General features: G+C 37.0%; 1 protein-coding gene across 7 annotated transcripts in view; it reads left to right on the top strand.

Annotated features, from left to right (window-relative positions):
* Positions 1 to 98: 98 nt before the first annotated feature.
* The window catches only part of LOC131788300 (prominin-1-A), a 32,991-nt gene continuing 22,697 nt past the window's right edge, over positions 99 to 10,392 (top strand). For 4 of the 7 annotated variants that reach the window (XM_066172744.1, XM_066172746.1, XM_059105390.2 and 1 more), the window contains exons 1-2: positions 8,188 to 8,275; positions 8,362 to 8,888. In XM_066172744.1, coding sequence (XP_066028841.1) covers positions 8,657 to 8,888 — 232 coding nt within the window. In that variant the 5' untranslated portion in view covers positions 8,188 to 8,275; positions 8,362 to 8,656. Of the gene's footprint in view, positions 230 to 4,494; positions 4,589 to 6,376; positions 6,499 to 8,187; positions 8,276 to 8,361; positions 8,889 to 10,392 lie in introns of those variants that run through there. The other 3 variants (XM_066172742.1, XM_066172728.1, XM_066172736.1) reach the window with 3 other exon arrangements.

Here is a 10,392-nt window from a genome sequence, read left to right as displayed (position 1 = left end):
TTGCTGTTGTGAAACTTATTAATATTTATATTTCAAATTCGGTAAGGCTTGCAATTTACTTGGATAAACAAAAGATGATTGGTTGGGTTTCTATGCAACGCTGTCACATTAATTTTATCAATATCTTTCGTATTGTATTTCGCTTAGACGTTGGCTTTCCCATACATCGTCTGAAAGCTCCAAACGGTGGAATATTTGGGCATATATTATCGGGGAAATATCGCGTATGGTAAGTTCCTCAAATGATACGTTTTTAGATGTTGTTGCATCAATCCTTCTTCGCCGCTACCTTCAGGCCGTTGTCACAATTTGAAGGGATTTTGTTAGATATTTTTAAAATAATACAATGAAAGCCATCTTTTGAGCGATTAGGCGCTTAAATCATGCATAAACTGTACCTAGAGGAAATCCCTCTTTTCTAAACACAACAACGGCTTTTTTTCAGATGTTTAGAACTTAATAATTAAACAGGCTTCTTCGAACATTCATGTTTACCTACCCAGCAATTATGGACTTCCGAATAAATCGAGTTTAAAAATCGTTGTGACTTTTGGGAGTGTTATATTCCTTTCATTGTTGGTTTTGAATTGCATAGACGTATTTAGTTCCATCCTCCTTGTTGAATTAAGGGAAAATTTATTTCTTTTGATCAAGCTCCGGCTCAGAAAATGTTTCATATTTAGATAGCTGCTGTATTTAAGATCCAGCTATCTAAATATCGTTCATCCGAAGGCGATGTAAGTTTTTCTTTACATAAGTATCTGAAAAGAACCTTTCGAAAGTTCACTGCATTCTGAAACCAACGAGCTTATTCGATTTTGTCGCCCAATTTCGCAATTTTCTGTCAGTATATCACCACAGGCAGTTGTTACGTTTGACAATTTCATGTGACTAAGTTACTCGCTTTAACAATAATTTGAGGGTTTCTATTAGCAAGATTCAGTTCTATTTTAGCGACATTGCTTTCTGTTTGGAAATTCGTTGAAAATATCTCTCGATTTTTTTTGGGGGGGACTCGTAATATATTTAGCATTTTTTATTGCCAAATGTGGTCTATAATTTTGATGACTATTCAGTTGCGCTAGATGTCTCTTAAATTCTGGCAGACATCACGCGAGCTATTTCTGAGAAATTTCATGCTTTTGTTTCGCAATGTTTTTTCCATTTTTCTTCTGTAAATATGTCAAGTTGTCTTCAATAATTCTGACAACCGCTCTTGTCATCTGTCTGGTGAGCTTTGTTCTTCAGATATCGTAAATACCATTTTTCGGAAATGGCTTTTTGCAAAAAAGTTTTCGATTTCCTAGCGACGGAAAAAAAACAACAACTGTTACAACAACAATTCTTCTCAAACCCTTGTTCTGCCAAAGTTCTTCTGCATTTTCGAAGAGAGTAAAACTTTCGATCCCAAAAATTAGAAGATAAAAGTGAAAAAGGAAAATTTCATCGAAGATCTTCAAATGTTGGAGGGACCATAAATGTTTTCCTTTGGTTAAAGCTTGTGAAAACATAAGAAAATCAGGCATTCAAACGACTAATCCCTTCAGTGCTTTGATGAACCAACGATAGAGCAGCAATTTGTTACGTGAAGGCGCACTATATGGTTAATATTCTGGTTATCGATTGATGCATTTCCCGGAACAGAAAACGTTTGAAGGAAAGTGTTTTTATTCAGAAAGCAAGCAAACAAACAAAAGAAACACAATAAATAAGTCTTTAAGAGTTGTTTGGGCATAGAAAGTGCTTGGATTCGTCTAAATCATTCGTAGAAGAATTGTTGGTTTTTTTTTTTTTCTTTTTTTTTCCGTGAAAGACAGGTTTTCTTTATGCGTGAGCCACACATGCGACCAAATAAATTTCGAAACTCGATGCGGAAGTTACCCAGTGTTTTAGTCCTGTGGGAATTTGGAACATGCAATCACACTCAGAGTTGTCGCGTAATTTGCCAAATATGCACCGACAGCTTGCTAGTTTGCTCGTGTAAACAAAACATGAAATGCAAAGGGCAACTCAAATCGTTAACGCAAATGAGACCTGTTTTTTGGTGAAGTCTGTCGTGCGTTTCCAAAAAAAAGGCATTGAAAGAGAAAAAAGATGTTAGCACCTGCGCGGAGACACTCACCAGAAGATACAAGATTTAATCCTTCAAATATTAAGTCTATAAAGCGGTCGCGTCTCAAATGTATTAGAGATTAAGGGAGCTACTTCATAAAGTTACGACTAGTATGATCTAAGTCGTAAAATTTTCGGAATTTTAAAAAAGATTTTTTGTGAAAGCTCGACGAAAGTGATGTCACTTCATTACTTTAAGCATCAATAAATTAAATATATTTAAGTAAAAAGAGATAAACTTGTAAAGAACAAAAAAAAAACAGTTTTAATTTTTGACAAAGAAAAGGAAAAACGTCAAATGGTTTTACATTACTTTGTCGTTTAAATCAAGAATATGTCATCTTTAAAGAAAGAACTTCACCAAAATGGTACAAAAATCGTTAACCCTTTAACTCCCAAGATCTGATTGTTAATTCTCCCCTTTAGATGCTAAATATTTCCTTGTAAATAAGTCATAGGAATTTGGTGTTAGATCAAAACTACTAACTTCTACCTGATAAGTTTCAGTATTCTCATTACATGTTGGCTGGATAATCTGTAGATGTTGCAGGGAGAAGTTACATGTTAATCACTGATTGGAGTTTTAGGGTTAAATTTAGTAGTGAGAGAGGAACGATTAGGAGAGGAAATGAAATGCCCTTTCCTGCCCCTTTTTCTTCAATCCCTCCCTCCTCCGCTGACAGATGATTCCTTTAACGGGTAAATTTTTGACGCAAAGAAAACCGTAAAATCCAACATCCACTTACATCCAATTTAACATCATAACCACGAGTGTTTTTACGGGAGTTAATTGGCTGATGAAAAGGCATTAATAATGGCCTCTGACGCAACAGTTAAGGGGTCAATAACTGAATTACGCCCCTCCTCTTAAATATAAAAAGTACCCGTAAATTTATTGTACTAGTTATTGATAGCTATATCATCTTTCCTTTTAGACGTTATTTCCATATCTTTCGTTTGCTATTTTGATAAGCAAAAACATACTGCACAAACATTTCGTATTCAATCTTTGAAATCAAATTATTAGTTACCAAACCCTTTCACCCCAATGAGTGACCAAGACAGAATTTATCCTTACAATATTGATACTATACCAAGAAGACAAATAAATAAAAAAAATATATTAATTTGGGGGACTCTCAGTTGATCAAAGTAACATCATAAAATCTGTATGGCAGACAGTAAGGAGAATTACTAATGAGAACTTGGCCGTGAAAGGGTTGATTAGGCAGTAAAACTGAAATGGTTTTGTGGTTATATATGTTCATCGAATTTTCCTCCACTTTTTTATGTAGCTAGGTGTCATTACACAAAAATAGTTAACGATAAACTTTTCATTGAATGAGGCTTTTCTATATATAACCTTAGAAGAAATCAGAGGTCTTCCTGAAATCTTTCCGAAAGCAAGAGTTGATATTTTCTTGCCAAAAGATAACAAAGAAATTAAAAAAATACACCGTTCTTACTGAAACTTCTCGCGAACTTCGATTAATTCAGGGGATTTGTAAGGAACACTAGCCATGTATGTTTAACGCCTAAATAAAAGCTAGCTCAGTTGACATAGCCTGAAACGGCACGAGCAAAATCACTTAAAAGTCTGTTCCAAAACCTAAAGAAGGATCACTTTGATTTACAAGTTCGAATACCTATACGTAACGATTATTGTCCACAACATTCCGCTAAATAAAGCAGAGGAATTTTGTTAGCAGATGTGAATGCATCAATGACCTTTTCAGGCTCTGTGTCTGGGTGTTAATTACTTCCTTCCTCCTCGCCTAAATTTTGTGAACTTTGAGCATCATATGATCTAAAAATTAACTTTCCTTTTTCTAATGATTTAGCGTTAAAAGAAGACTTATTCATAACATTTTACCTTATTCGCTACTGCTGTTGTGAAAACTGTTTCACAAAAATATTTCCAATTACAGTGAAGAGCACTCGGTTTAAATGTTAGAAAGTTTAGACTCTTAAATATATATCTAAGCGCCAAACTATTTGACTTTTTCTATCGGTGAAATACATTCAAAACTTACTAAACCGTATCATGCGATGAATGTATGATTTATTCATTTACCTCAGCATCTAAACATGTAACACTACATGCCGTACAAGGGAAATAAACGTGATCATATCTAATTGCCCTTAAACGAGCACAACTCAGTCAAGATTGGCTTTCATTTGGTTTTTCACTGCAAGGGTTTACAAGATGACCGCCGCCGGCAACCGTTTTAATCAACAGGAGAACAAAGTGGCGAAAATTCAAAACAATTTCAGGTTACATTCAATGAACAAGAACTGTTCTCCACTTGACACAATAGTTTTCAAAATGCCCATATCTGTGTATGCTTTCCGTTTCCCTTTTGTGACGTCATCAAGGGCTGTCCTACGCAAAAGTCTTGTTCAGAGACGTGAGTCATACTGAGAGTGGTTTTATTTTTCACTTGCGTTTATTCATAGAAAGCAGGGAGTTTAGAAGGTAAGACGAAGTTTTATTGAGTTATATTAGTTTATGATTGTTCTGTGATCCTGCTGCAAGGCAACCTGAAGCTCGTGCTGTACAGGATCGTTTCGATATTTGTTTCTGCAATGTCATTCATTGTAGCGTGGTAGTTACATAAATAATAATATATCACTCAAAGTCAAAGGGATTTTTAGATGGGCTGTATAAAAACTTGCGCGAAATGTAACTTAAAGCTCTGTTTGTCGAGGGAACTGTAGTTCAATTATTTATGAGTCTAGGTGCTTTTATTATTAACAGAAGGATACAACCGAGATGAAGGTTATATGCTTTTATTTTGAATAATATGACATAATCTCGTTTAATAATTAACTTGCTGCAGGGCCGATAATCACAGGCTACAAATGCTGCGTTAATTCCTGTTTACTTCTCCTCTCTCGTGAGCTATTAACGAATAACCATGTTTCTCTCTAGAATTTTTCCTTTTTATTCTTCAACGATCTCGAGGGAATGATTTGAAAATTCAAAGATATAGGTACAATATATACGCCATCCGTAGTTTTCCAAAAGTTTCGAAAAAGTTCATAAGTTAGAAGACGTGCAGACGTAAATACACACTGCTATCGGGTGATTATTACAGTCTTAGTTGGCAGGCATCAAAAGCTCGCTTGATAAGCTTGAACGTGACCTTTGTCTTGCTGACACCTTATGACATAGTTTCCCAATTATTCGCATTACAACGGTGCGTGCGTCAAAGTCAATCCGGTAAATTGAAGGCTGGGTTTTGTTTGGTTTACTTAGTGGCCTTTTTCGGGGTAGATGTCACCCAATGAACTTCTCAACCTAACTTTGCGAGCTCGTTGCATGACATTACATCTACAATGAACTATTTTTCATGTCCGAATCGACTACGTAGTTCACAGCAAGCGGAAAGCCTTCGTCGAGATAAAATTAATCGATTATTTGATAAACAAAGAAAAGATCGAAAGATCGAAAGAATTCATGAATGAATGGAAGAAGGATGGACGGACATTGAATGAAAAATAAATTGTGCAGCGTAACTCAGTCATTTCAATCTGTGTACATCACTCGACACATTTTATCCACTCACCTGCCTGTGCAAATGGACTTGAAGCATGTACTCCGGTGAAAAAAAAATTGCATTACACGCCCGCTAATTGATGAGAAATTATAAACTGGTTAAGGTGGAATTCAAGATAGATAGGTCTCTGGATAAAAGAGTGCATTTTATTTGTATGTCGTCATAACAAAACCGACACTAGGTAGAGAAGTTCAGAGAGCCAATGATAACTCAAAGTTTGCGGAAGAAAACTGCTAGAAACAAGTGAGTCAGACGCGCTCTTTCCTAACTGCATCCGATTCGTCGATGAGAGGACCGCACGAGTTTTCCCGCCAAAGAAATAAAGGCTATGAAAATTACTCTTACAGCTGCTGAAAATGAAGTCGATGAGTAACTTAATCGTTATCTTAAATCGTTATTCTTAAAAGCCATTAATTCATCAACGTAGAGTTTAGTCTTCAACTACTAATTTGAGCGCTCTACCTCTTAAATGAAAGCCCGGAGGGCGTAGAAAAATGTCATAATCCTATAGCAAAACGCAAATCCATTTGCTTTGACTCGGAATTTTGTTAAAACAGTCGCCAAGCTATTCTGCAAATTCTTTAGGATTGTTTTAAATTATGCTGCGCATTCCTGTGCACTCATTAACTTCTGTTTTGATTCAATTAAAAATAACCTAGAACAATACAAAGTATTTAGCACAACGTGATCATTGACCCCATTGGAGCGTGGTCTGGGGAGCATGACTGTTCAGCTCAGGATAATTCATATAGACCATTGTTTGAATAGAAGCCTTGTTGATTGTGCTTATTTCTCATCATTGCAGTGGATTTCTCGCAGTATTCAGGTATGCTTCAAGTTCAAGATTCTTGCCCCTTTTATTCAAGTTATCATGTCGCTTCGACATCGAACCGGGTAAAATTTCCGCACAGCCCCATAGAACAAATCCGTTTTCCCAATGACAATGTATTGTTTTTGTCATTGTTTTCTCTAACCAAGAACTGAATGCATACTGTAGGATGGGGCTGTTGCAGAAATTTTACCTCGAACCGCTGCGTGCACTAACTTTACTGGAAGTCCTGAGGCCTTCTAGCTACTTTGATGCGGTGAAATCTACTTGGTCATTAAGATGTGCATCGAAATGTGTTTTCAATTCATGTAGTCACACCTCAACGCTAATTTTAGTTCTTTCTACATGTTTTATCGCAAAAAATGCCGGTTCTTTGGAGAGTTTCATTTTCTAGAGTCATCTCACACTCCGATTTTCTCTTAACAATCGTCAAAGGACTTTTTTTCCCGGAGGAGCAGAAGAAGGAGCGAAAAAAATTACCATTTACCGTCACGCTCGTTTCGCTCGACTTCATCACGGAAACTTTAGGAAGAGACCACCGCTAATACCGCACAAGGGCTGCCTTTTGTTCCTCTTACGGTTCGTGGTCGTCTTGTCGCAAACATAAATAATTATGACTTCTTCGAAGTAAAGTCGATAAATCCGAATGTGTCAACGAAGTTAGAAAGTGCACAAGCGTCGAAAAATCTTTATACGTTGTCTTTCAAGAGGGTCGAATTATTATGATTTATGTGTCAAATCGTTATGATGCTGATGATTTGGACTGTTGGGCAGATGACATACTAATGCAAATGGCATCTTGTGGTTTGCTGTAAATTCCTTTCTCTTGTCCTGAGAGACAGTTCCTCATCTCATAGTGCCAGCTGAAATTTTCCCTACTTAAGTGTCTCTCGTAGTAAGTACCAAGTAAGCAATTTATTTATTGGTTCAAGTAAAAATTCAATCCGTCTGGTTCATGCTAACAGTGTAAATAAGGGGAAAAATTATTTCATGGTCAGCCTGCACTGACATGTCACCCACGCGCTTAAAAGATATTAGTTTTTACTTATATTAATATATTTTATATCAGTTTCTTTGTCTGTTCTAACTTTCCTTTTTTTGACGTGGATTCCTAGTGATTAATCTTAATGGAACACCTTCCCCCATTCACGCCTCCACCACGAACAAATCAACGTGAGGAATTTATTGTCATACTGTCTTAAATGGTTTCCGTATTGTAGAATGAAGAGAGAGGAAACATCCACTTTTTCTGTGGTTTTCAAGCATTGAATTTTACAAGAACACTTGAGCCATAAACATATGTGTTTCTGAGTTTTACGCATGTCTCAGAAATCAACAACGACAACGTCTTATAAAAATTCATTTTATGTTTCCGGGATATAAACATAGCAACTGCTGTATTTATCGCTGTATTAAAACCTGATGCTGATTGGCACTTGGTCTTACTTTGAATGAAAAGAACCATTGCTCTTTGTTTCCACATTTTCAATAGTCTCAAGTTTCACGAATTATAAGGTGCACACCAATTCTCGTGATTTTAGCAGTCAACCAACAATATTCCAACCGAGAACCGAGTCGAAATGGTAAATTACCGTGTCAATATCTTGTTTAGAAGGAGTTTTGTTTCCATGGAAATGAACTCTGAGAGAGAAAAACAAAGAACTATTATAGGGCATGATCGGATGAGTGACGTTTGCGTGACGTCACGATCCTCACTTGTCGAGAAATTGAACGTTATCAAGCGCGGCTTTGTGGCTCAAAATCTACCTCGGCTGTAAATATATTTTCCTCGTCCTTTTTTCTTAAGAGATTGTAGTCTATTTCTACATTTGCAAATAATCTTGGGTGTTTGGCTTTCAGATTGAAGACGTTCCGCTTGAATTATCTGAAGTGGTCACGAAGGAATTGATGCAATTTGCTTGAACGTGCTGCCTGAAAATCCAGGGAAAGGTTCACTTCCTAGTTAAAGAATTCTCAAGAACCTCGTGACATCCAACGTCTTCTTGATTGCCAAGGTTTGAGCGAAAGACATACTGGTTTTCACGGGATTTATCTGCAAATACTTGATCATACAAGTCGTTACGTCGTTACATTTTTTTTACACGGAAAGTCAACATCAGCTATATCCTCTGTTATTTGGCAGTGATTTGATAAAATGTCGTCGCCGGCAACTGCATTTCTAGTTTTGTTTTTCTTTTGTTTTGTTGCCTTTGGGAGCTGTGGAACGCCGACAGTTAACGGCACGACAATAATTTGGAATGACAACTTTGAAGATACAAGCACAGAGGGATCTGATCTCAAGACAGAATACGACGCAAAAGGACTACAGCCTTGGTATAATTTCGCAAATTCTTTCATCGGAACAGTTCTCAGTAAAGACCCATACGGTGAGTGGAGTTAATCCTTTTGTGTTCGTTGGTGTCTTACAGTAAAACGGAGATCTGTGGCCTAGAGCATCTCTATCAATGCTCTTTGCTGCGGATTTCGCTATCCTTCACGATGGCGAAGGTGAACGCTAAATTGAAATGGTGAAATTCATGGGTTGGTCGAGTATATTGTCATTTTGATTTTGGGATTCTTTCCACTGTGCAGTGTGGAAGGATTTTGTTATTAATCAGTTGCGTGATTGTGATTCCCTTTTTTTCGTGCTTTGTCTCCAGCAGTGTGTGAGAATGGCGCTTGCAGATCGTTGCGTGCGATGTTAAAGATCTACATCAAAACACTGTGTTCTTTCCTGTTAAACAAATTCATGCCGAAAAGCAAATACATTTCCGATCGCGCTGAAGCCATTTTTGCGGTTTTTGCGAAAGAACGTTGTCGAATAATTCTTACACGAAGATTCTGTTTAGTTCAAATATTGCATTCAGATCGAAAGCGTTTTGTTTTTGTATCATGGAGCGAACGAGCGCGAGATACGTAATGTTATTTTAGGGTCGTTTTCACGCTATGAAAATCTGTACAGATGCATATTTTCATCTCTGTCTTGTGCTCTATCGTTCTTTTTTTTACAGGGTTTTTGGTATCTTTACTGCTGGGCGAGTTGATATTCGTTCAGATTTCTAAAGAGAAGTAAGCTAAACTACAAATAGGTTTAGTACATGCTTGAAATTTGGAATGAATGGAATACGATCTAAAGTTTTGTGCTTGTGTGTTGTTGACCGTTTTTGCTGGCTTTTTCTAAGTACTCAGGAAGTTTGTACGTAAAGGCAGTTCATAATTTGGTTTAAACGCATTCTTTGTTATGGCAGGGCAATATCAAATACACAATGATTTCCTCCACGGCTCTTGCGTTGACGGTCTCCTTGCCAGTGTGTGTACTTTGAAGTGGCATGATGTCTCATGACAAACCTTAAGACTAAAATGTGTAATTCAGCGATTTGAAGATATTAAAAAACTCAGCATGAGTATTGTTTGCAAACATTCATCAGAATTAGAGAAAGATGTTTTTTTGTCTTGTCACGAGAGTGGGACAAGAAAAAATTCTGAGTCCCCATGAGGAATCGAACCTCAGACCTTCGGGATTCTGAGCTCTGATGCTTTACCACTTTACCGTTTGCGGTGAGTGAGGTCTATTATGAAGTTCATATGACACACGTCCTGCTTACTACTAGTATCAGCAATGTTAATAGCATAGCATTTGTAGATAGAAATAAGAGAGATGGTAAATTTTGAGCTCAGTTAAGAAATAGAGAAAGATGTTTTTTCATCTTGTCAGGAGGGTGGGACAAGGAAAAATTCTGAGTTCTTATGAAGAATCAAACTTCACACCTTTGAATTCTGCACTCTGATGCTCTACCACTGAGCTACAGAGACTCCACGGAGAGCAAGGTCTATTACGAAGTTCATGTCACGTGCGTCCTGCATGCTGCTAGGATCAGCAATGTTGATAGC

Source organism: Pocillopora verrucosa, chromosome 1 (assembly GCF_036669915.1).
Source record: "Pocillopora verrucosa isolate sample1 chromosome 1, ASM3666991v2, whole genome shotgun sequence".
Classification (NCBI taxonomy): domain Eukaryota; kingdom Metazoa; phylum Cnidaria; class Anthozoa; order Scleractinia; family Pocilloporidae; genus Pocillopora; species Pocillopora verrucosa.
Note: the sequence above shows the minus strand (reverse complement) of the source record. Positions and strands in the feature narration are given on the sequence as shown.